At 39.6% G+C, this 27,767-nt stretch overlaps 1 protein-coding gene across 1 annotated transcript; it reads left to right on the top strand.

Annotated features, from left to right (window-relative positions):
• The first annotated feature begins 23 nt into the window (after positions 1 to 23).
• On the top strand, positions 24 to 27,767 carry LOC108898749 (rho-related GTP-binding protein RhoN). Its single transcript, XM_018698773.2, has 5 exons — positions 24 to 372; positions 1,766 to 1,853; positions 19,899 to 20,008; positions 24,046 to 24,180; positions 26,698 to 27,767. Exons 1-5 carry the CDS (start codon positions 268 to 270, stop codon positions 26,950 to 26,952), a joined length of 693 nt encoding a protein of 230 aa, XP_018554289.1. The 5' UTR covers positions 24 to 267; the 3' UTR covers positions 26,953 to 27,767.

Raw genomic sequence — 27,767 nt, 5'->3', positions numbered from 1 at the left:
CAGGAACTCAGTATTTAATGATGCTACCTCGACAGGTATCATCAGCGTTGCCTCACTTCACCGGTGGAGCAGAGGAGCGCGGCGTTACGCAGAGCATGTAGCCGAAACTACAGCAGACAGTGGAGCTGAAGTTTTCTGTTTTCTCGCTTCTCCATACGGGAGAGACATTTCCAACATTTAGATCCTGATCCTCGACTCTCAACTCGTCCGGAGCTAAATGACAAGTAGGCAGAGGCACAGAGCCACTCAGTGATAACACGGGGCGCGATGGAGAGCAAGGGATTACTTCGCTGTAAGATCGTGGTGGTCGGTGATACGCAGTGTGGCAAGACGGCTCTCCTCCACGTTTTTGCCAAAGACTCGTACCCAGAGGTGAGAGATGAGATTTTCTAGAAGGATAAACACATGAGTGATGACTGTGCGTGAAGTCTCTGAGAGCATACGGCGCGAGAGAGTCTCCATCTGGTCTGACATTTACACCAAAACTTCCAAACCCTTTTACATCATCAGTTGGGAGATGATAATTTACCTATAATTTATTATTTCACTGTATTTTTCTTCGAGTTGACTCGCTGTAAAATAAACAGCTGTTGCCCTGACGTGATTTCTTAGGACAGGTTACATCTGTCATTATCATATTATTTTATTATTATTTCTCCTGGACCTTTGTTATCTGTTAAAATGAAAGACTGGGACTGGATCAAACGTAAGACCCTCTCGGGGCTTCAGATTCGTGCCCAGCCAGTTGAGCACTTGTCACAAGAAATCCGGGCTCTGTGCGCTTTTGCGCATCAGCCGTCGGTTGTTGTACCGGAGCAGTCTGGTTTGTAAATACTGAAAGATCACTGGTTTGATCACAACAACAGCCAGTGAGACGAACTGCCTCTGAGCAACACACTGAATCACCACCTCCCTGTCTAAGATTGTGTTCTCGGCACGCGAAGAATGAAATATATTCTAATGTTTAATATGGCAACTATAAACCGTGAAGGTCTAATGAGAACAATCAACATTAGAAAGAGTTTACGTCTTGAAAATATCCCTTGCTGGACTACTTCCTCATAAAAAATAACACAACACGCTGAGCAATTTGAAATGACCAGGAAGATTAAGGTTTTTTCATTAAGTGTTGTGGAGCTAACACACACTGTGCAGTGAGCAGTGAACATGCTGGACAATATCAGCTGACATTCTGGATGGATAAATACCAGAACATCATTAACATCAAATATATGTTTTGGTTTTGCCAAAGCTTAAAGTGCGATGACTGATGATTTTCAAATCAGTAACAACAGCAGGAAATGTAATGTTGAGAAGATGTTGTATTGAAACCAACAAAAGAAGAAGGATACTGTTTGCTACCCAACAAGACATGATGGACTAAAATGTCCTTTGTAGTTGTAGAAATTGTTTTTTTCTTCTAAGTTGAAACTCTGGAGCTGTTGAGGATAATGAAATCAGAGCTTGTTGACCTAAATTTCTGAATTTGGAAATGAGTCAAAGCTCAGAATTGGCCTCATCTACTTTCCATGCACACACACACACACACTATCTCATCCGTCTGATGTTCATCACTGCACTATCATCAGCACCACAGCTATTTGAATTAATTAGTTTTTTTTTTCCCTTTTCAACCTCACGCTATCTTGATGTCTCTCAATTTGACTGTTTTGTGTTATGAAAATCACAACAAATAACACCCCCTCTGAGCTTTGATCTAATTTTAACCACACACACACACACACACACACACGTCTCATTTCAGAATTATGTTCCCACGGTGTTCGAGAATTACACGGCCAGCTTCGAGATCGACAAGCAGAGGATCGAGCTCAACATGTGGGACACTTCAGGTAAGACGCTTGTGCCTGGGTTTGGTTTCAATCCGTGCTTTGTGTGGCAGAGATTATCATGCCAATGTGATGAGAGGTGAGCTGCATCATCAACCCGTGAAGCATGAAGTTTATTCATGCTGACAACATCCACGCTGTGGGCCAAAAAAATCAACAACAAAAAAAACATGAGCAACCACAGCTTGAGTGTTGGGTGTACTGGGTTACATTTCTACAACATTTTAAACTGATTTTAATTCAGTTTTAGGTGTAGACGCCGTGTAGCAGTGGCACACGCAGAACTCGTCTGTGTTCATGCAGCGTTTATATAACTCCACTCCTTCTGTCACCACCTTTACAGTCAAATTGACACTTGTAGTTTGTTTTCAACAGTCGCTCCAGAGTCCTATCAGCTCTGTGAGAGGATAAACAACTTGTCATTCATCACTTGCCTGCTCCAAGTAGCTGTCACTGCATAATTGGCTGCATATGTCACTGCGGTACAGTTACAGTTGGCATCATGACCAAACACATGCACCATGGAAGGTTTCCCAGTGTTTAAATAGGTTGGTTTTGATTTAATAAATGTTGATCGCCAAGTTGTTTGTCCACTATGGCTTCACGGCAGCTGTTAAAGACTGTAAAGTTAAGGCAGTACACGAGGGCTGATGTCATAATGTTGATTTTTATGGCTCACAAAGTCAGTAGTCATTTTGTGCTTCTAAGAGGGAGGGTTTTGTAGTGGAGCTCAAACAGTCAGATTCTTTCAGTCACCAGTGGGGAGCTAACTTTCTCCCCTTGTCAGCCTTTAGGCCTTTTTCTCTCTCTCTCTCTCTCTTTTTTTTCGCATTTCATTTCCACTTTCACAACACCACCCAAAAACTTGTTCTCGCACAACCCGGAGAGCAGCTCTAATGCGCAGCGTTCCATTAACCTCCGCCCATGCAGACAGACAGAAAGACCAGCTCGACGAGCTTTAGAGATTAAGAGCTGCAGCCGCTGAGGTTGGTGTTGCCTGTTGGTTTGCTGTGGGTGAGGCCGCTCCACTGTGTCTGAACAACACCCATTTAAAATTACTGGTTGTTTCATACTCACACACACCCACACACACCTTTCTCTAACCAAGCTGTGTGGTGGATAACAATTACACCATGGGAACGTTTAAACAGTGATTTACTCTGCCACCCAAAAAAATTCAATTCATTTTTGTGTGACACATGTGCCATTCAGGAGTTTACTGTGTCATATTAATGGCATCTCCCTGCATACAATAACAGACAAAGTATTCCCAGGTGTGAATGAATGAAACTTAATGAATAAGATTTAAGGTGTCTCTGAAAAAAAAAAAAAAAAGCCTCCGTGCTCAACAAAGTTTGGCTAAACTGTCTCCATGAATAAATTTAACAAAGGTCTGTTTCTATTTGAAACAAAAACAGGTATTACTTTTTAATAAGGAATACTTTATAAAGGGTTTTGTGAGGATACACACCAGACAAAGGAATTTATCCAAATGGTGAATATATTAATGGCTTCTTATTTACTTATGAAGCAATATAAATGATTTAGTGTTTATATAATCATTCATGGTAACTTAGAGAGTATGCTGAATCGTATGGAAAGTTGTAGAGGTAAAAGTAAAGACAGGACTGACAGGGTTTGATTGAGTAGTTTAACATTTTTGGAGATAATTTGAAGCTGCAGGCAGGAGGTGGTTAGCTTAGCTTAGCACAAAAACTGGAAACAATATCTGTCTACCAACAATATCTATTTCACTATATAATGCATTAAACTTTGTTTGTTTGATATGTACAAAAACCAAAGTGTGAGAATGGCAATTTGCAGACCAAGACAATTAAAAGACTCAAGTAGATGTGTGCAGATTGACCTGAGTTGAAAATACTAGAGCAACAAATCTACTTGTATCCCAGCCAGGGCTTTGGGAATCTGACTCATAAACATACAGAGACAAGAGGGAAAAGGAGAGAGACTGGAGGGAAATCACAGAAAAGAGATGCATGGCTCCAATAAACACAAATTATCTAGCGGTCAAAATGTTGCTAATTATGTCTGGTGAAAATCTGTCTGAACACCTTTAGAGGAGCTAGTAGCTCGTCTAGGTGGAGGCAGCTGTTTTCCAATGAATTCCAATGGTTATGCTAAGCTAAGATAGCTGGCTGTTGAGTGGTGTCATTCTTAAAGAAGTAAATTATCTTATTTTAGCTTAATTTCCATAATATCTCTTCAGTTTCTTGGATTTCTTTCAAAAACCAGACCTTGAATGATCCACACCACAGCAAGTGATCCATGTGTGACCTGAGCTGGCTTTTTCCAGCTCTTCACGAGCCGCTGGGACTACGAGTGCGTTGCCTTGCAGCATCCCTGCGAGCTATTCTGGTTCTCTCTCAGGAGACAGGTGCACCTACATCAGTATTACCACAGTTCCCTCTGGTACCTGCCTCCTCATACTAATGACAGAACAGGGGGATGACAGCCCCTTGGTGTGCTTACAAGGGTGCTTTTGTGTGAGCCTATAATACCCTTGAGTTTTCATCTTCTATTCTTACTTAACATTTGTTGTTTCTTATGCAATCACAGTTTTGTTTGAGTATGTAGATACTTTAATTTGTATGTGTGTGCATATGTGAGTGTATGTGTTCACAAGGCATGTGCAGGCATGCGTAAGAGTCAGCCAGGCAAATGTTAGTAAGCATTTGATTTGTCTGTGCGTATGGTATGCGAGCGTTTGCTGTTTGCATGACAGCAGGTGAATCGAGGCAGTGGGAGTGAGGTCGTGACTGAAACTCAGACATCAAACAAGCAATATAGACAAATCTGTCGTGTTTTCATCACCAAGTATTATAACAGTTTTGTCTTGAGTGTCTGAAATGACAGCAGCGTTACATAAAGCCACAATAACAGGCCACTTTCAGCGTAAATGTTCCGTCAAATCGCAAATTATCGGTTAGTAATGAGTTGTCAGATTCATTCAGGAAGTGTCTTTAACAAAACAGTGGCTTCAGAGCATCAAAAGACACTAATACAGATGATAAAAGAACATACGCTCTCACAGATTTTAGGATGTAAGGTCAGAGCGCCTGTGTGGATAACAGTGGAGAAGATAAGATTAGAGGGAGGGCAGATAAGAGGAGAAGGAGCAGGCTGAGGGTTGTAGCACAGAGAGGAGAGAGTGTTAGGCAAGGTGCCAGGACGAGCCTCAGAGCGACCCGCTCATTGCGCAGAAACAAACAGTGGATTTAATTAATCAGGCACTCGCTGGGTGACCAAACACTTGCCCCCTGTCGCCTCCATTCTTCATCTCACCACGCCACCCACCATCTCCCCGACCTCCTGCCTCCCTCCTTTACGTCCAAGCTCGCTTGTTTTCCAGACTCCCCGCCTCATAGGTTAAACTCCTCTCCTCGTTTTTCTCTCTTCCCGCCAAACCAAATTCCTCCCTTCCTCTGTTTTGTGTACATCTCTGTTATCCCTCATTCTTGTCAGAATCTCTCTGTCACCTATTTTCTCTTTCATCTCTTTTGCGAACCACCGTGGGTGACGCCGAGTCGAGATTAAGATCAGAGCGTATGTGAGTCTAGCAGACATTCAAAGTTCACTCTCAGCCTTGGAAACAGCAGTTGACAAACCAGCTTCGCTTCAGGGTCCATTTAGAAGCTGGCGTTGGAGCTTTTGATCATATCACATGATCTTCGCAAACAGATTTTTATAGGACTGCAGATGTTCCCTTTGTCTTAAGGTAACAGTTAACAGTTAAGACTAAAGAAAGTCAAGTGAGAGTCAAATTCAAGAGCATTACTGCGACTGTGCTGCACTAAAAAAAATGTGCATTTGAAATCAAAAGCCAGTTTGGAAACATTTAAAAGTTAACGAAATAATCCCTGCTCATAACAAAGTACTTAAGTAATAATTATTGTAAGAAGCCCATGCAATATTTTAATGTGCAATGAATCTTGTGGAATCATCAACTCAAGGCAATTGCTAGATCAAATCACCATCAAACAAAAAACTAATTACTCTCATAATCGCAAGCATTGTTGCTTATGATTACACAACAGTTGTGCAGTGACGAGTTGTTGCTCTTCACATAAAAAAATATGAGTCCCAAGCTATAAAATCTGATCCCAGCCAACCTCATGTTCTCTAACACAGTTTCTGTTTCTTGATTTGCCCTTCTCGGCACTTTTTCTCTTCCTCTCTTTAATTTCATCTATTCTTTCTAATATCCAGTCTGGCTGCCAGCCTCTCGCCGCTCCACAGTATTTCTTCCAAGGTCAAGAGTCCCACTGTATTGGGGCAGTGCCCTCTCAGCACTCTTATTCTTGATTAGCTTACCTTGCGTTTTCTTTGTCTGTCTCTCTATCTGTCTTCATGTCTCTCCCTCACTTCTCACTCGATATTTTTCTCATTTCCACCGAAAAACCCACACACCTCTTCCTCAGTGCATCCTGGCAGTTCAGATACCACATATGGCTTACTCTAATCTGTCTCTGTGTGCTGTGACAAAAACAAACAAAAAAAAGTTGGTGGCGAGAATAATTTCGCTGCTGATTGATTTGTTTCTGGCTCACCATCCTGCAATGAAGCAACAAACCTTTACACAGCATGTATGAGGTGTTTTGTGGACATCTGTGTGCCACTGGCTCTGTTAGGTCTGTTATCTACCAGTAGGATTTCATCTTCTTTTTTTTTTTAAACTGGCAGCTTTCCTCTTGCATCGATTGCCCTCTGCTCTGACTTGACCCCAAGGAATTCACTTTTCACAAGCGTCTGTGTTAAGCAATTATCGACCAATTTGCTAGTGTGGGGCTTAAAAAGATCATAAATTACATTAATATACAGACTCCAGGGATGACCTTTACATTCTTACTTAATAGCCTGGTGCTAATTATGAATATGCCCTGAAATCCTTTTTTTTTAGAATCCGAGGAAATTATAAACCATTATAGTGGTATAACAATTTTTTGGACAGTAGGAAAGGGACTGAGTGTATTTACAATGTGGTGCAAGAGAGCCACGGAGTGAGGTTATTTCTAAGTGGATTTTTGTATTAGCAATGATGCAGTTAGTGACAAACAGGTGAACACAGTAGAATACTTAACAGCTAAAAATCTAAGTATTTTCTCTCAGTAGTTAGAGGAGAGCAAAACAGAGCTAAAAGAATAGAGCATATTGGACTAACATTCATCAGAAACACAACGCAGCTGTTTGTAACCTAAAGATGCTATATGTAAGTTTTTGCCATTGCTACATTGCCAATGTTAGCATTAACCTGCTGTTTACTTAGCAAGAGCTTGAGCCATGGTTGCTTTTAAAAGACAGGAGGTTAGTATACGCAGTGCCACTTTTTCATCCTTTCATGTTGGACTGAGGGTAAACTGGACGCTACGGTGACTCATTACTGCTAAGTGGTATTACAAGGTATGGTTAGCACGTTGCCTTCAGAAGAAGAAAAGGAGTGACAGAAATCAAAGCAAAACAAGAGCTAACATTGGCATTGCTTCCCACTACTGGATACAGGTCTTAGTGAGTAAAGGACTGAAGTTTGACTTGATGTAGCAATAGCAAAAACTTACACGTAGCACCTTTAAGGTCATGTTGTTATGTTTTTGGAGTTTCAACTGTTCCCAAGTATAAAAAAAAAAAAAAAAAAAAAAAAATTATTGCAGGTTTAAAAGACTACTTTAATCTAGTCAGCTTTAGCAACATAATTAACATTTTAATTTTAGGCACACAGTGACTAATTATGCAATAATTAGCAGCTTCTCCACAACATAGCAGTTTTGTCTGTGATGCAGTAAGTCACATAACAGGGTTTGAAATTGGGGTCTGAAGTTTTATTTTCACTTATTTTTGTTGAGCTCATTAAAGATCAGTGCATTTTACTGATGCTGAAAAGAAATTTCAGTTGAAGTCTGAGTTTATTTTCCTCTGTGACTGGCTGATGACAAAAAGCAGTTTCATGCCTGCAGGATACTCCACATAAACACAACGTTCCAAAACATACAGGTTTCACAGCTGAGCATGTGAAAGTGTGAGGTAAGAGGTTGAGGTGTCACACCTTAAAACAGTGAGCAGTGAAGGAATGCATTGAGGTTCACTGCCTTGAACTCTGTCCTCAAGGCAGCTTCCTGTTCAGAAGCACGCAGCTTGAATTTTGTGTGATACTTCCTTGAGGGCTAGACGAGTCAATAATAAGAACATGTCCCAACATGTTTTTCAAAACACGGATGTTTTGCTTGAGCACTTGCCATGCCTATGCTGCCCTTTATGTCACATGCAGTGCAAACATGGCTGACTCTCTATGCCCTACAAAGACCCTGTTGCATCCATTCATCCATCCATCCATTCCAGGTCGACAGAGTCTGTGGCAGAGATTGCCTCAACAATCCATCATTCATTCATGAGCAGCTTTTATGACCCCCGTTAGATGTTGGCTCCTTGAAAGCACTACCCAGATGTGCCCTGACCGAGCATCTGTGTGTGTGTGTGAGTGGCACCTGGCTCCATGACAGAAATGAGTGGAGGAAATAGCTTGGTGTGTTGAAGCGTTTCAGAGGCTTTTTGGATAGAAGCGCAGATAGCAGGGAACTGGGTCTTTAGTCCAAGTGCTGTTGCATTTTTATGCTTAACATGTGCACTGGTGTGTATGTTTGTGTGTATGAGTGTGAGTAAGCGTATGAGTAAGTGCTCTGAGAGATCAGAGTAGTGGGAAAATATATAAATAGACAGTGAAGAGACAGAGTGATATAGTGTCAAAGTGGAGCGCCTGGTTCTAAGTGCCCAGAGTCATGTATAGGAGCAAGCATGCTGAGTGAGGACTAAATGAGTGTCAGTAGGTTCCCGTGGTGCAAGCCTGTGCTCAAGACAACCTGGTCTGATTGTCTTCTGCTCATGCAGCCCATTAGAAGACCAAGGGTACATTGAAAATCAATGGCCTAGATGCGTCTCCACTCTAGTTCCCAGGGGATGCCTGGCCTGTCTCTCAGCCACTGGTGCATGTGTAACTGAGCAGTCTGGCTAAAAGAGACACTAAGTCTGAAAGAACATGCACACAGTAACACTGACTTTTAGATATGACTTTTGCACAAGACTCTTTATTATTGACAAAATACAGACTTGTTTACTTATTTTTAAAATTCACTTTCAGCACTCATTGGTGCCCATAAGATTTTTCATCTGATTTACTCATACTCTGCCAAACAGTCCAAAAATCTTCAGCTTTCATTGTGTACCAAAGATGTGGTTTGAATTTTCTATTAGAAACGGAGGCACTGTTTTGTGAAATGTCCACCATTAACGGCATGTACCACAAAACAGAAACATTCATCGCACACAATACAGATACACTAACACACATTTGGAGTGGGTGGGTGGAGGTCAGAAAGTCTATCTTCCTTCCTCTTAAATCACATTCATACAATATAGCCAATATACTGTATTACTTTATTTATGCCAACAGTTCATTTTGTCCAGCAGCATTCTGCTGAAGCACAAACTGCTTGCTCTATTGCTCCATTGTCCAGATACTTTTAAAGCCAGTCATCTATACAGAAACAATTCTTTTATTGCCAGAAATGCAGATGCAATGAAGTGCTGTGTTTGCTTTTGCTTTACATTTTCAAAGTGTTTCCCAAGTAAATGTTTCCAAGTCATCTTTGCTTTAAGAAACAAATCATTTAAAAACAATCTTTTCAGTTCATGTCACCTTTCAATATATTATTCTCTATTTCTACCTCATAATGTTTTGAATCCCAAATTACCCAAATACCTTCATAAAATGCTGAGAAGACTGGGAAACATTTGGGCAGAAACCTAATTAGTAATGAGCCAAAAACAAAACTCTTAATGTTAGCCAATACTCCCAACTAGCGATAGCTCCCTTGCTAACACTAACACTTGTGACAAACAAGGAGGGTAAAATGGATGTCCACTTCAAGACCATGCTCATGGAAATAAAGGAACTTGACAGGACAACAAAAACTGAAAATGTAAAATGTTATCAGGCCGTAAAGAAACACAAAGGATTAGACTGTCATTTGTCACTTTTAAAACAGTGGCCGAAAACCATAATGACTCAGTTGTTACATGGAGGAAGGTAATTAGATTTTGTAGTGCACTTTGTTTAGATACAATAATACACAAGGGGCACTCAAGGGGTCCATCCATCCACCTCAGACCCTCTCTATTGCTGATCTATAATGCAAGACATAGCTATGATCACTCGGTTCAACCCCCCAACACCTCAGCCATTACTGAGAGGGCAGCAGAGGACTGGAGCAGCAGTGACCCTGTTTCTACTGTGTAATGATATTCTGTCATTTTTACTGCACGTTTACGGACAAACACCAGCGTGTTTCTTTATTTTTGTTTTGATAAATGACTTAAATACATCACAATATTGAGAATGTGTTTACTGGTCCCAAACTAATCCATGTCACTGCAGGAACCAGATCAATAATGTCTCATAAAAGTGGAGTAGTTGCTGAATGGAATTGATCATATCCATCATAAAACATTGTTCAGTCTGATCAGATGAGCTGAGGCACCCCTTCATTGCCACCAGTTGGTCCAAATGTCTTGATTTAAAGTGCTTTTGTTATTTACTGCTGTTAACAATAAAAAGGTGATACTGTATTGTTAAAATCCAAGAAGTGATCCTAGAATTGTTGATTAATGTTCAATTCTTGACTGTTTGATCTATATCTCACCAGAAAACAGTTAAAAATAACCACCATAATTTCCTAAAGCCTAAGGTAATGTCAACAAATGTCTTTTCGTCTTCGTTTTGTCCAACGAAGAGTCCAAAACCCTCAAATTTCCTGTCAATTGATTGACTAATCTTTTTTTTTGTTTGTTTGTTTGTTTAAAAGAATTAACAAAACTGCTATTATTTTAAGTGATCACAATATTTTATAAAACTGTCCTGGTGCTAAATTTATGTTGCTTAGTTTTATTGACATCAAACTGAAGTACACTTAAGTTTCTTTCCTTTTCTTTTGTTTGTTTGCCTTTGGAAAACCCCTGTCTAATTTTCTCTGGGTTTGAACCCACACAGGCTGCAACTTTACAGCATATAAAATCACAACAGGAGCTGAGAGGTTTAATGTGAAGGGGAGATGCCCAGATGCCAGTTGGTTCCCTCTGTCATTAATTTTACAGAATCCTGCAGGATTACTGCTGATTTCAGGCAAAACTGCGCTCACTGGCAGCTCTTTCCCTCTGTGCCCACTGAGTTAGAAATTCGCTAGAACATCACATAGATTTTCTCACAAAAAAAATCCAGCTTGATATCCTGTTACTGATCCTTCTGTATGTAAAAAACTTTGGTCAGACTTGAGTAAACTGATTAGACTGAAGCAATAAACGCCTAAAGAATATCATCACCTAAAGTTTCCCAGCAAAGACCTGTCAAGCTGCCTTCAACACAGGACACAGGCTTCAGTGAAACTCGTATCAAATACTGTACACATCTGCAACATGTGTGTGGTATTGAAAATTCTAATCTGTTGACAGGCGCATTGTGCAACAGCTGTTTGCCTCTTGATATGATTGGCAGCACTAGCGTCAGTCATTCCTCCAAGCTGCTTTTCAGGCTATTGTTTGGTATTCAACAGGATGAATATGCATAACAGCAAGCACAGTTTACTCCAGTTACATGGATCCATGATTTATGTACATATAACATGGATTAGTCTCAGAATAGAGGCTTACGTTATTAATTTAACTACAAAGTTCAGTCAAATTTTGAACAAAATTAAGCACTTAAATCTCTGGTGGATGCTCTGGTGGCACATGGTGATATATATGTTTCATATATGATTCATAGTGAATATGACCAAAATAAATTCTGAACTCAGTTTCCAGGCTATCATCCACAGCCTTCATCAGCGTATGGCATAGTTGTCATGGAGACGGCTCAGCTGTCATCATTTTCCTACATATATCAAGCTCCATACATAGATCATGTGATGATGATCTCTATGACAACTGAGCAACTGTGAAACTACTTTTTTCAAGGTCAAATATGAACCTTCATCAGTATGTTATTTTCCTGTCATTAAAGTGGCATTCTGCTGGTCTTGTAATGCTCTTCCATAAAGGTAGCAGACTCACAACAGACGAAAAAAAGGTCCAGATTTTCAGGTTTTTAAACCCCCAAAACTCTTTTCTTATTTCCCATGATGCAACTGAGTAGCATATTTTAAACTCTCAACTGCCTGGCAAAAGCCCACATCTTTCACTTCACATGGCCGCTTTGTCAAACAGGCTCTCTGTAATATATCTGTAGTCTCCCAGCCTTGTTCGATATAATCCTGATGACATTCAGAGGTTATTTACTCACAAACTCCTTGAGAGCCACAGGCTGTGTAGTACTCAGCATAACTAGTAAACTGATCGTCATGTGAAAAATTGGTGGCGTGCCCCTTTAACATCACTGCTGAGAAGAAACATAAAGACACTAACTCTTTACTTCAAATGCATTACAAACAATTCTAAGAAATCCCTCATATGATCCGACATTTGTAGCTCAACGGACGACTTGTTCTAATCACAAACAAAATTTGAGAAACAAGAATTGAGGGAAATATTTCAGAGATAACACCTTCATGATAACATTGTGTGGAATTTGACTGCAGTTCTGCACAGACAGAAGGACAAACAGAGCAGCACATTGTCCACTCTGCAGGGTGTCTTGAAGTGTTTATGCATATGCTGAACGATTAGCCACACTGAGCGAATGTGTGTGGGTTTACTGAGTGGACTCCATTACTGTATGATAATCATCGGAACGCACGGGCTGATTTCTCTTTTGTTACTTATTAGACGTTCATATTGTCCTCACATTTCACACAGCATGAGTGTGTAGCAGTAATGCTTTATCTCAGTGGGTGGCATTATTTACGCTCAGGTGGTGGAAGAAAAATACGTTAATCGATAGCATTAAATTGTACTGGTGCTTCCTCTCTGGGTGTATTTCAGGAATTCAGACCTGCGTGAAAAACCTAAAAAAGGCCATATTTCTTCAGAAGGGCATAACTGGGACAAACAGGATTTTAATATTAATGAACATTACTGTGCAGTGATGGAAGCTGGCAGACAAAAATGCCATAAGAGAGGATTAATAATGATTTTCTGTGCAAACATCTCAAGGTGTGCTTGTGTTCCTTCTGAATCACACAACGCCGTGAATACTGAAGGATACAACGTGCAGTGTGTCTGATTGTGTCTTCTCAGTCACTTCACAGCTTTGAGCTTGACTAACTAAAGAAATTTCCCAAAATACAACAGTGGATGTTTAATAATGAGCTGAGACAAAATGAGAAAAAGGAGATATCTCCGGAGCATTAAAAAATCACTAACAAGATTTACCATATTTAACATAGAATAGATAATATGACTCCCCTTCATTTCATAATTAAGAAACCTGCCCAGTGGGGCTCATTAAAGGTCGCTCATCAAGAAACTTTACTTCATAAAAAAACTTCTGTACCTCTAAGGTGAACTTGCAGTACAGTCTGGAATATAGAGACGGATTAAAGAAAAACACCTGAATCCATGAGAGGAGAAACATAATGAGTGCAGACACTTCCATAGGGAGTCTTAATACACTTGTATCTGTTCTCATTGTAATTATGTGGAATTCAAAGGATTTATTATTGGTTATTCAAAGCTGTGATGTGAGTAAATTCTGTGAGAGATTCCCAAATTTGATAATTTGACATATTCTGGTTGACTGTCAGGTCGTAAAGAACACCACACACCAGCAACGCAGCCATTGTTGTCTCTGCTCTGCCCACGGCATCTCACAATGATGTGAGACAGTTCGTCAAGATACACCACTGTTATTTGCCGGCATCTATACACGTCAACTATCTGGCAGAGCTGAGACGATTAATCACTTAATCAAATTTTTAGTTGAATTTTCCAGGCAAACTTTCTCTAGTTCCAGCTTCACAAATGTGAGGGTCTAGGTGCCACTTTCTGTTTTATATGACAGTAAAATGAATCTTTGTGCTTTGGACTGCTGGTTGGACAAAATAAGTTACTTCAATATGTCACTCTCAGGACTAAGAAATTGTGATGATGAAAATAATCATTAGTTGCAGCCCTACATTCCAGAAAAGGAGCAATTTCATCACATTTGCACATTCTCCCTTTTCTACCTTGATGGCTCCATGGTTTTGTATGATGTCTGCTGCAGTTTTCAACTTTGTGGCACACCCGGTGTGTGCTGCATTTAAGCCCACTTGTACTTTTAATTGCATGCAGCAAAATTAAAGCATCTCACTTAAGGTATCGTATATTACAAACAGGAAAAGGATACACAGAACAGGAGTAGCACTGCAGCCCTCTGTCATGTCCAACAGGCTGATTTACATACCAGTTTCTGAGCATGTACATTTTCTCTTAGAGGACACCATTCAGACAACATTACACAAGTCTTTTAGGAAGGACAAACCTCTCTAAGCAACTGCAAAATACAAGCCAGATATCCGTTAAAAGCAGAACAAGTGGATTACATAAAACGACAAGAGGGCTCGGACAGTACATGCTTACTGGGGTGTTGCTGTGAGCAAGGAAACAGACAAGAGAAAAAAGGAATCGCAGCTTTTTGTAAGCACCGAACATCAAAAGCATGACAGCCCCATGTGGAGTCACAGTGTGGTTTCTGTTTCCCAGACTGTTGTGCGTCACTGTGCCAAACGCTGTGCAGCAGCCACGCATCTAAAACACATTTGACGTTTCATTGGCTTCTTTGAAGTGGCATTCAAAGATAAACCTGGATATGCATGTATTCAGTTTCAAGCAAGTTATGAGGTTTGTAAGTGTTTTTTGTTTGCTTGTTTGGTTTTTTTAAATGATTAAGTGCCAAACAGAAATTTGAGTCTATATTATTGGTGGCAACACTGAAGTAAATGTTATTAAAAGACACTGCTATTGTCCTGTGAGCTAAATACATGCAGCACTACAGCGGCTCAGTGGGTTTTAGGAGTTTGTGCTTGATCAGAGGGTTTTAGACAGAGACAGATGGGTTGAAGTTTCTTTGTGCTGCTGCTACAACAGCAGGATTCTTCCCATGAGGGGCATCATACTACAGGTCCCAGAGAGGGTCAAAAAGGGCTCACAGATCAATACACATTAGCTGGCACTCGAGTGCTGAACATGGATTAGTTGACATCATGGAACCTTGAGGCTCACAGAAGTGTGTGTGTGTGTGTGTGTGTGTGTGTCACTGTGAATTGTGGTTTTTATAAAGAGTCAAGCAAGCACTACCATTATCCAAGCTTATGCTAATGACAGTTATATGAAGAATAGTGAAGCTGAATTAGTTTTGCAAGCATGAATGAGTTCCTGATTCCCTACATTTGAAGTATTTTAATCAGCAGAAACTTGAAACGATCTCTACTGTAACCTCAGACCTTTTTTCCAGACTTTCTGTTTTTAATAACAATCGAACTGAGGATCACTCTATTCTGCAGAGGACTGACCTCTATTAAAATTATTCGACACGTGATTTGATACACATAATCACTTTCTTTCCAAGAGTCAGATGAGAAGATCTATACCATTCTCACATCTGTGCATTAAATATTTTATGGATCTAGGGCCAGCAGTTGATTAGCTTAGCATTAGGAGTGAAAGCAGAGGGAAACAGCTAGAGTTCAAAAATACACCTTTAAAGCCAATTAAAGGAGTCACTGCACGTAACTGTTAAAATTGAAGAAAATTGAAAATTGAAAAGAAACTGTTACAGCAGATAATTCACTCTGCGATCACAAACCAATATTTTTAAGGTACTATAATTAATCAGCTTAAGAGATACCAGTAAGCAATTTTATTTATTTTTTTTAAACTTTGGTGAGAGTCCGGCTAGCTGTTTCCTCCTGCTTCATGCTTCATGCTAAGCTAAGCTAATAACCCTGTGGTTTCAATGTTAGTTAAACCTGCAGTAATTGACACTTGGGAGCAACAGAGACATATTGTAAACACAAGACTGACATATTATCACTGTATAAAGCTGCAAACTTGATAATAAAAAGTTACTTATTTGCACATCCACAAGATGCAGAGAACTTAACCTGATGAATCTGAGTCCAACATTCTCAACTCTTGTTTTAGCTTTATTTTGGTCTCCACCAACCAAGGGAAATATCTGTCTCTTAAGTTGCTACGCGCTCCACTGTTTTTTTTTCTCACTATAAACAGCTACATCCTGCAACCAAGAACACAGATGAGAGCAGTGAGAGTGAACCAAAACAGTAAACAGAGCTTGCCAGAAAGCCAAATTGCCAAAGGATGCTATTAAGCACTGTTGGGCTGAGGGAAACTGCAGAGTCAGTGATTATTCTCTGTGGGTTCACCACTACGAGCAACCTCACAAATAGACAAGTCATCTATAGTTAATATGAAAATAGTGATTATACGCAGCTGTAACTGCAGACAGGAAAGTGGTATGAGTCTTCTAATGAACATTAAGAAAGCAAATATGCCTATTTCATAAAATGTACTGTTACATGTATATGTAACTACATTTCTAACATCTATTTAACCTCCTGTGTGTTGTCAGGAAGATTTGATGACACAAACCAAAAGCCGTTTGACAGCTTAATTTGAGTGTGTTCATTTACCAGTGTTGTGTTCAAAACTGGCTTTGGCAGGTATCTGTTTTTGGAACCACAGAGGAGGAGGAGGAGGAGGATTCAAAAGCAGAAGGACTTGAATCTCAGGAGGGTCTTGATGCTTGTTTATTCTGGCAGGGGTGGGTGGACTGAACAGAGGAGGACTTGGCAGAACAATAAACAACTGTATTACAGCTGAGGGAGAGTACCAGCTAACTGAATACACCGGAGAGAGGCAATCACCTAAATGCGATAGACGGGCTGCTAAAGAAACAGTTCACGTTTTCTTAATGGGCAAAGACGAAGCTATCTGAGGACACAGCTCCATTAGATACCACAGACTGATCCCTGGTTACCTGCCCATCAGAGATTTTGTTCCCTTGGGACAGTGACAGTTTCAGAGTGGAATCAGCACCCAGGACAGCTCTTGTAAATCAGCTTATTTGAAAACATTGATGAGCTAATTTACCAGCCATGTTGTTGTCTACGAGTTTAACTGTATAAATCCTGTCTCCTGAGGAAGACCATGAGATGTGGCTGAAAGCAATGTAAAAACCTGATTAAGTGGACCTTCAGTTACGAATTTATTTTCACTCTACTGTTTCCATGGCGAAGAATTAAGTGTCTTCTCAATTACAAGAGGAAAATGAATAAAGAAAACAATATTTCTCTCCGATATAAACATTAATATTGAGAATAGTGCATTATTCATTTAATTTAATCGGTGTACACGCCAGTCATCCATTTGATGCATTCAAATTCAATTAAATCTTTCAAATGTGAAAACTGAAAACGGTAACCTTATGTCTTATGTTTTCTTGTCTCTGTACATATAATAGCTCTAGGTGTCTGGGCAAATACATCATTTGTTAAAATATTTTGCAATAGTCGGCACGGGTTCTAATGATAGCAGCTGACCAAAAGACATTACTCTGCATAGCTGTAACCTATATAGGCCTGGTGTACTTGCAAAAGTGCTTACTAAGCAGTTCTGCAAATGACTTCTTTTACAGCGTCTCATCCTACTGCCCAGATTTGACCAGCAGTATTTCATAAATATAGTTTTCATGGCTTCAGGTGGGCTGAGACTAAGACCTCCTGTTGTTTTCACACAATTTTTCTTTTCTGTTTGATGCATGTGTCTGACATCGGCTCAAAACAAATGATTTAAAGAAAAACACTCTCAGTAATATTCAAAAAAAGAAAAAAGCGTCTGAAAATTTCCACAGAGGAGCGGGGAATTGTTTTACAGAGACAAAGACTCAAACTTTTTTAACACTACAGCTGATCACAGCTGCTGTCTGATGCAGAGGTGGAACTGACAGTGTGAAGCTGAGCTACAGCTGTCACCAATGTCAGTGGGTGTGTGTGAAAGCTGTGGAGACCTACGGGTGGTTTATGGGGACTGTTGGCTACACTTCCACTCTCCCCTGCTGCATTTGTCACTACTGAATCAATCATCCTCAATCTATGTGAATGTTAAGACTTCATCCGCACCTACAAGACACTAAACACAAAAGGGAAAGTGAGCTACTGTGTGTTCATGTGTGTGAGTACAGTATGTGTGAAATCCCAGGAGGAGGAATTAGTCAGAGAGACAGGTGGAAAAAAATGGCTGCAGCCTAAGCCTTAGTTTTATCATTTTTGACCACAGCAACACATGTGCACAAACACATGTTTTGCTTTGGGGACAGATTTTGACAGCACAATACAAATGAGTGTAAACATGGCTACTTTTTTGCACATATATTGTAAATGTAAACTACCCTCCCTCCAGGCGTGTTTATGTTGTGTAATCAAATTTCAAAACAATTTGGTAGCTCAAAGAAAAGTCTTTCATTTCCCCAATAGTTTTGGCCATCCATATTATTAAAAGTGAGAGACAGAATGAGACAGGTTGCAAACAATTATCTCATATTTACTGTTGCCCTCATGTAAATTACTAATTGGAAAATACAACCGCACTGTACAAGTGTGAGAATTACTAAACAAACTATTGTAAAGTGTATTTTTACACTGTAATTGTGCTGGACATTTTGCAGCATTTGTCTTATTTAATTTTTTTGATTTTACACAGATAATCTAGTTTAACTGGGGATTTGTTCTTAATCTGGACTCATTTCTAAAGTTGTTCTCTAAATTACAGCAGCAGTTACAACAGTCAGTAAATATCCACAACAGATAAAAGACGATTGAAACTACAAAAGCAAGGATTTTTTAGAAAGTCACTCAGAGCATCTTTTAACTTCTGTAATGTGAAACTTCTGACATGTTTCAGGGTGAAATGAAATATCCAGAAGCGGTATAACTTTGAGAGGCATTTGATTAACGCGAAATTGTTCAAGGATTTAATTTGATCAGTCAAAAGTGAGAGCACGTAGCGAGAATGAAGTGTCTAGAAAACCACAGTAATTTGGAGCTGTCAGTCTGTTCGCCTCCACCCACCACCCTCATGAATTAAATGAATACCTTCGTCTACAACTACACATGACTGGAAATGTTTTTGCCAACTGATAGTTGAACGCACACCCGCCACTATCTATCACTAGTAGCTGCTACAACTAACAAGCTAACAGTCAAGTGTGGACTTATGTGAGTTAGTCACATTCGAATACATAAATATGTATATACATCTCTGAGTGCAGGATGAGTCATATTATAACTCATGAGTCATATTATAATCAAATATTTTTAATGTTTTACAGGGAAAATTAGGTATTTTGATGTAGAGACAGAAATAATAACTTTCATTAACAACTTAAATATTTTTCTTTAAAGACATAAGAGGCTATTTCATTTTTTTTTCCATTAAAAGTTGGATTATTTTGAAAATAACTGTAAATGTAAACATGAATTGTGTTTTTATGTTTGTGCTATATGTGTGACAGATTCAGTCGGGTTCTATGGGAATTTTCTGTCGAACCTTTTTTTTCTGTTAAGTTGCCAAAGCCCTGTGTATGGTGACAAAAGCACATAGTGTTGGAGACAATGAGGGAAATGGAGAGGGAATGCTGTCCCCCCCGGATTGGAATGTGTCCCCTTGCCCAGGTCACAATGCTCAATTCAGCCTGGCCCCCCGGCAAAAACACATGCCATTCTGAAATACCAGGTGACGCTTTGTGAGAGCCATTCATTATACCACTGTCACATGTCTGTCTGTTGGCTTATTCAAGACTGTCAGACAAACAGACCAGGGGTTGTGGACGAGGCCCCTCTGTTCGTTTCAAAAGCAATGAATCACACCCACTCATTGTCATTTGCAGAGTGGCTTAGTTCTCTGTAATTACGTTTAATCACAGTTATTACCGCCAAAGGTGCTCTGTAATGGCTCACTTTGTGATAAAGTTAACTCTTCGGCAAAGTAGCTAAATAACATTTTATTCACTTGGAAACGTTGGTCATGTCTGTGTGTGTTTTTTGCCCGCAGGTTCAGCCTACTACGACAATGTGAGGCCGTTAGCTTATCCTGACTCAGACGCTGTGCTCATCTGCTTTGACATCAGCCGTCCAGAAACACTGGACAGCGTGCTGAAAAAGGTCAGTGTCACATTAACAGAAGCATGAATGTGTCCTCTAGTGTTCTTAACATAACTGAGACAGTTTTCAAGGTACATTTTGTGCAGCAGCCTGAAAGGATAGGTTTCCATCTAAATACAATAGTCAGGTGCCATGTATACACTGAAAGAGTTATGTGTCGCTGTAATCATTTCTCCTCTCTAAACTGGCTGTGAAGTGATTCCTTTGTAGCGCAACTACACAGTAAGAAATGTGGACAAAATCCACAGTTATCATTCAGGAAAAAAAAGCCCAGCTTAAACCTGACATGACTCATTTTATTGACACTTGAACAACATATAATCTGATTTTAAGTTGATATTGTGAGCTTGTTAACAAACGATTGCTTATTTACACATCCAGCAATTACTGAGCAATATTATCATTCATTTGGAATTGTTTTTCTCTGACACCTGGTTAATGTAGGTTCAGTGTATCTTCATCCTGGTAATTGTGTGAAGGTCTGTTGCTTTGTCCAGGCAAAGCAACCACCCTAAGTACTATGTAGCCATGAAGGAATGACGTTATGACTACTGTGAATGGGAGAAATGACTGCAATGAAAAGTAACTTTCTCTATGTGCATATGGTGTGTGAGTATTCTGTTAGAAGTGTTGGGTAATTTAATCTGCTTGCATTACAAATAAACTACGTTTTTGCAAAATTTTCTAAATTAGTATCATTAGAAGATATCGCTAAATCTTCATTTTCACTGCTAATGAACACATGTGAGTGGTGAACATTGAATGTGCTGGAGTGTTTTTCAGCCTGCAGACATTCCTGAAGTCAGTGCCATCACTCATCAAGGACATCATCAATACAAGACAAAACACTTATCTTTTATCTTTGGGCAAATTCTCACAGCTACAGGGGGTCCACTTGAGAACTAACTTGAACTTTGACCTTATTAAACGACCTTAGTAATAGCAGTGAATAAACTTATCTCACAATGCATGCGCAGGATGCCAAAGTGACACGTTGAGAAGTCACTATTCAGAGTTTAGCAGCAAAACAAAGAAACCTATCCTCAAGTCAGTTCTTCAGCATCTAAATTCAGTGCTCAAGTATGGCAATGTGCCATCATGTCTTCTTTCCATTTACTTTGGTGTGTTTTTTAGCTTATTTTCCATCTGAAACTTCCAATCTCAAATAACGCCCCTTGCAGTACATAGCACTTTATCTTCTGCCATTTCTGACAGCCTTCCGCCTAACCAATATTTGTGGCATCCAATTTTCCTTTTAGAGGGTCTATTCTTTCTCAGCTGTGCTAAGCTACAAAAATACCCCTTGAATTCTTATCACTTCCTCTTTTTCTCTTTGTACCTTTTGTTCTCTTCAGTCCAATCTCTTTTCAAATGCTCATTCAAATCTCCTGTGTTAGGAAGTCTATATATCTGTCATCAAGCATTATCCAACCTAAGATGTTATCACAGTCTCTACCCGACTATCACCCTTTTTTTTCAATGCTTCAACCCTTGCTTCACAGCTGGCAACATTTTCTCACCTTTTCTTTTTTTCATGACTTTCTGACTAGCAGTCTGTCAGCTCTGCTGCATCTCCAACTTTCTATCGTTTCCCTACTATGTCAATTTTTCCTGCCTATTTTGGATTTAAGTATTAAATGTTTTGTGTAAGATGTGATGAGGCCATGTTCAACATCCATCCCACAAGGCTGCAACATTCAGCATCCTGACATGTACATACCAGATAAAAGAAAAAATTAAAAAACTACATGAACAATAGCAGAGGATGACAGACACACAACACAAACAGCTCTGAGTGATAATGTAAGGGTGTGTCACTGTAATCACAGGTTTTAAAGTTCAGTAACATTTCAGTAACAGCATTCTGGCGTCAGTCACTTACTTCAGTCACATACGCTTGAAATCACTGAGATTCTTTCCAAGTACAACAAACCTGAGAATTTTTTAAATCTCTTTTTTTACTGTGAATTTTTAAAAAAACACAAATTTGTCTATTCATTAAATTGTGCTTTAAATAAATAAATATTACATATTATATACATTTTATCTCCCAAGAATATGGTCTTAATGCTGTTTCAAAGCCTCTCCCTACTGCCATGTATGTTATGTAATTGTGGGAGAGGGTATTACACTCTTATTTTCATTAAATTTTTACTTAAAAACACAGATATTTAGTCTAAACAAGACTAATAATTTGACATGAGCATGCTAACATGCTCAAACTGACAATGCTAACATATTGATGTTTATCAGGTTTAATGTTTACTGTGTTTGCTGACTTAGTTTAGTGTGTTATGATGATAACATTGCTATTTCTGAAGCTGTACCTATAATTTTGCAGATATCTGGTCATAAATTAAAAGAATGACTTGATGATAGGGCTAGATGAAAAGTCAGAGGACCAAATCACCAAAGTTAGTACAATTCTTATGGAGAGGGACAGGGGTGTGGGAAACAAATTTCATGGAAATCTACCCGACAGTTGTCACAACACTTTCCTAAAAACAGAAAATGTCAACCTGATGGTAGCATTAGAGGAAAAGTCAGGGGATTACCAAAGTTATCACTGTGTGGAAATGACAAATGTCTGTACAAAATTTCATAACAACCCGTCTGATTGATAGTTGTTGAGATATTTCAGTCTGGACCAAAAGTGGTGGACCAACTACCTGACTCAAACTGCCATACCCATGGCATTAAAATAATAATAATGTAACTCCTCCTCAAGTCATTAAAGCCCTAATTCCAGGATATATTGTGTCCTGTGCAGATACCTGGATTGCAGATTTATTTTTAAACTGAACTGTCAGCTCGGCCTCCATTTTTATCCTTTGATAAACCAGACTCTCCACACCAGCAGCTCACATTCTGATCTTTATCGGTGACAAAACTCTCAGCAGTTCTTAACATTAATGCAAACAATACGCCGCTCTTCCCATGGGTCCTTTGTGACTCAACTAAATTACTCCTATTCACCAGTTGCACACACTGTTCAGTGGAGAGGCGTACTGAAAGGCAACCGCTCGCTCTGCACAACAGCACAACACACCAGAGCCCGTAACAGCAGCGACACGGGCATCTGGGAGAAAAGATCTCTTTGTAAAGAAGAACAAATGGAGCAACAGTGCTCAAAGTGGTTGTCTGCCATAGTGTGAGAAGATAATGAAAGGAGTCTCAGTTAGAACGAGAGCGATAGAGAGGAAGAGAAAGAGTTTAATCGTTTGAGTCATGTTTGTGGTCTCTAATGAGTATTGTCTGTCCCTTTCTGTCTGTCTTCTTCCAGCATTTCTGACCATGAGCATCATGTTGCTGTGAGCTCATGTTGTAGCGAACAAAACAGCTACATTGTTGTACTGTTACAGTTGTTTCTCGTCCATCCTGCTGTGGTCCATTGAGGCCAGTTTTCACATCTGAACATTATTATGCCAAATTATTATTCAAAACTTCTTGTTGATACAGACAAGTCAGAGTCATCAAATGCTTCAGAAATAAATTTTGTCATTTAAAATACAAACTAAAATAAAAGTCAAGTATAAATAAACAAGAATCTGACCAAGTGTTTAATGAAAGCTTTTGGTACTTGAAAGTTTTTGATATTGGATCTGGGACAACACTCAGAAAGTATTGTGGTTCGATACCCAGCCCAATTTATAACACAAGATATTAGTGATAGCAGCTTATACGAGTAAATTAACACCAGTTTATCACTTCAGCAAGGTGAGAAGTTCAACCAGTGGAAGTCAGAAAAAAGATTTTCAGGTGGTGTTAAGTAACTCTTTAAGCAGAAATTTAAGCTGTGACTACAACACTACATGGCCAGAAATATGTTTGTTCGTAGAAAACCTCTGGAAATGAGTAGCTTCTGTTACAGCAACATATTAATACAAGCAGTTTCGAAATAAGATGCAGCAACAGATGAATTAAATGTTCAGGTGTCTACATAGTGTCGGTCATATAGAGTGTTATCTTCAGTTCAACAAATATTTAATTTAAAAGGGCCCCATGCACTGATATATGTTTTATCTTTTAATACACAGTGGCAAGGTGAGACACAGGAGTTCTGTCCCAATGCCAAAGTGGTGCTGGTCGGCTGCAAGTTGGACATGCGGACGGACCTCAATGTCATGAGAGAGCTTTCCAAACACAGACTCATTCCTGTCACCCACGAACAGGTGAGGAGTGCAGAGAAAATGCCTTCCCTCTCTTAAATTTGTTTTCTATTCTTTTCCATTTTTTTCAGCCAGTATCTGTGACCATCCGCGCTGTCAAACCTAGCTTGAAATTAACTGCTGTTCCTGTTTCCATAGCCTCACTCTGCTACAGTAATTTTGCATGTGTGAAGAACTGAACAGTATTTATTTCATTTATTTCGCACTCTAACATTTGAAACAAGCTTGACATATGGTTTTAAATGTACAGTCCTTTGTAATTTTCCACTGCAGCGATTTTTATTTGCCTATAGTAACACTGATTTACGCACAAATTTAAGTAGTATCATCCCAAACAAATGACACCTATTATTTTGTTCTCTTGTGCACATAAACAAAACCTCTGAAAATGAATTCGGAGAATGACATTTGCTTCAGATCATAACTTCCACAAATATGGAAACACAAGGAGTATAAAAGACCTGGGACTGAACAAAGAAGGAGACAAACAGCAGGATGTGCGATAATACAGTTGTTTTGTTTGTGTCTTGGAGCGATGAACGGTGGCATGCATGAATTTTAATAGCCTATTTTCATGTAAATGTGAATTCCCACATCTTGGCAGCCTTTTGTCAACAAATTAATATTTTCTCATACCTCAGACAAAGCAAAGGTAACGACCTTCATTGTCCTGTCAGTAGTGGCATCAAAATTGGTCTATCAAGATCTCAGATTAGTTTTCTCAGCATAAATTGATTTAGCCTTTGATTAAACCAAACCATCTATATGTAAAATGTAACTGCAGCCACTTTCAGCTTTGACACCAGGTCTCCATCTTTTCCATTCAATCCTCACTATGAGGCCACTTTTACTTTGTTTTTAGTGTCACTTCTACTTAAGCTAAATTATGGATTACATGGGAGAGTTGTACTTAAAAGTGTGGAGAACTTTTCTTAATCATTCTGCGCTGCAGAAGGCCACAGACTGGGTTTTTAACATTTCAGCCACTTGAGCCAACTGATGTAATCCCCAGGGGAAGCGCACTCACCAGAATAAACCGCACAGTTCATGTGCGAACAAACCACCCATGAACTGTGTGACTACTGCTGTAATCGGCTTAAGGCCGTCAAAACAGAGACTTGAAGTGTTGGAACGTTTCCATTAATGCAAAAATAATGCAGCCTCCCCAGCAGCACAGCTCGAGCCTTTAGCATTTTTCATAGATCAGGAATAATATTTCCCAATTGGGTAGCTAGATACTTCAGTGTGGCACATCTTTAATGCTAAGAGCTGAACACCTATGCTGTCACACACTGTGCAGATGTTTTGTTGCTAAAAACATGGCTGAATCCAACACAACAAAAAAGACTGAAACAAAGTGAGAAACATGAGAGATAGTAGCAGTGGAGCAGTATTTGGGCAGGAGTTGTGTAAATACAGAGGGTGTTGCAATGCTGCACAGATTGTCAAGCCCCATGAGGCAAATTCATGTTTGACTTGACTGACTTGACTAGATCCTAAAGAACCTCAAGAGTCTGAAGACCTTTAGAAGAACTAGATAAATCAATATGACATATAGGTTTGCCCTTTTGTGTTAACAACTTACACCCAAGTGCACAGAGTCAGTGTTGTTGGAGAGCAGGTATGCAAAATGAATGCACCATATACAACTTCAACCGGTCGAGATTTAAGATGGTGCTAACCGCTACTTGAAACAAGCTGAGCTTTTATGCTCGAGTTTTATAGTCACACAGATAGGGCTTGAATATTTCATGGCTGTGTGGAAGATCTTAGCATTCTGTATGCCCTAGCTACGTATCACACTTCTGAGAGTGTAGGCTTTTATTGAGTGGGGAGTTTTTTACTGTGCACGACCGAGCACAATGGTCTGATTTCCACAAAAGCACAGTGGGGACAGTCTAATAGCATGTGAAAAGCTGCGATAATGGTAAACTTTCAGGGCATGTTTTAAAAGTGTATTGCAACTCAAATTGTTTATGCATGTATGCACTCAGGACTGAATGACTTTAAAAATCAAAGAAAGAATTCACCAAATAGTAAATGTTACAGTATCCTGTGTAAATGTTTGGTTTTCTAACATGCAGCTTTAATGTCTTCATTCTCAACATCAGCAAGAAGTTTTTATAAACCCACTCTACGAAGTTACTCAACACCAAACAGCAGAAAGACACATTTAGTGACTAGCTTGTGAACATATTTAGTGACTAGAGCCAGTGCTAGATATTTCCCTCATGAGTTGGTAGTGACCAAAAAAGAGCTTAAAGGAGAGTTAATATTGGACTTAAATTTGCCAAGTGGTCAGAAACAAGACTCTCAATGAATAATGTTGCACAGAACCATGTCTACTGGACATGTAAATAATCACATCAACTTCTCAGATGTGATAGCATGCGATAGTCGTGTTTACAGCTTAGTTCTGCTCCCCCCAAGTGGCCAGAGAATCATTAACGCAGCTTTAAATTTTCACAGTTTATTCTTCCTCTTAATCAACCCATATTCTGTATTTTTCTCTGTTTTCAGGGAACTAATTTGGCAAGACAGATCGGTGCCGTTGCCTATGCAGAGTGCACCTCAAAGTATTCTGAGAACAGCGTCCGTGATGTTTTCCATGTCACCACACTGGCGTCTGTGTCCCGCATCCATCGGCCTCAGCTCAAACGTGCTGGCTCACGTCGCGGCCTCAAGCGGGTCTCTCAGCAGCCACCTCGGACTGAGATCCATGAGCACCCACCTCCCATTAGAAAGGACCGGGCCAAAAGCTGTGTGCTCATGTAGGACCAGAGTCCGCCAGAAACCTAACCTGTGTGTGCTGATGGACGTGAACCATACCGCACATGAACTTAATTTATTGGTGAATTCTTGTCAGATCTTTGCACTGCATAAAGGACAATTTGATGAAAACAAGTACAAATGCTATCCTGTGGAGTTCTTTAAGGAATTGTTTGTCCATCTTTAGCAAAGCTCTCCTTGTTATTTTTCTCTGTGGCTGTGTTCTCATCGGGGAGGGAGGGGTCAATGTAATGGCAAAAGCTATTTTTCTTTAATGCTTTTACTTGAACAAATGGACAGAAATGGCCATGGACACAACCAGGCTGGTTAGCAAATGAAACACAAGGGCAGAATAAAAGTGTGAATGGAGATAAAGGCAAAAATAATAATTTGAAAGGACCCAGCAGTAACAGTGCCGGTCTTGGCCTCTATTATGTTGTTTCCTGTTTTGAAATGCTATTCTCTCTCTCTCTCTAAGTGTTTAAGTAAATGAAGCACAATACAATGCACGCAAACTGTTCTGAATTATACGTAAATGTCAGGGAATGAACACGCTGTTCCACTTCATACGACAAAGAAAATCCGGACAGACAGAATACTCGTGGGCTGAGATTACACTAATTTTCTTAAACCACAAGTGCTTTTAATATGGAAAACTAAATAATCACTTACCACATAATACTGAAGTGTTGTGAAATTAATACTGTTCTAATAAGCCACAGTGGGAAGAAAAATCACAGAGGGGGTGAAGAGGGTGACTGTTATGTTGTACATGTAATAATGAAATAAAAAAAACTTGCTCTGCTAAATGTTGAAACATC

This window comes from Lates calcarifer, linkage group LG23, assembly GCF_001640805.2.
Source record: "Lates calcarifer isolate ASB-BC8 linkage group LG23, TLL_Latcal_v3, whole genome shotgun sequence".
Taxonomy (NCBI): Eukaryota; Metazoa; Chordata; class Actinopteri; family Centropomidae; genus Lates; species Lates calcarifer.
Note: the sequence above shows the minus strand (reverse complement) of the source record. Positions and strands in the feature narration are given on the sequence as shown.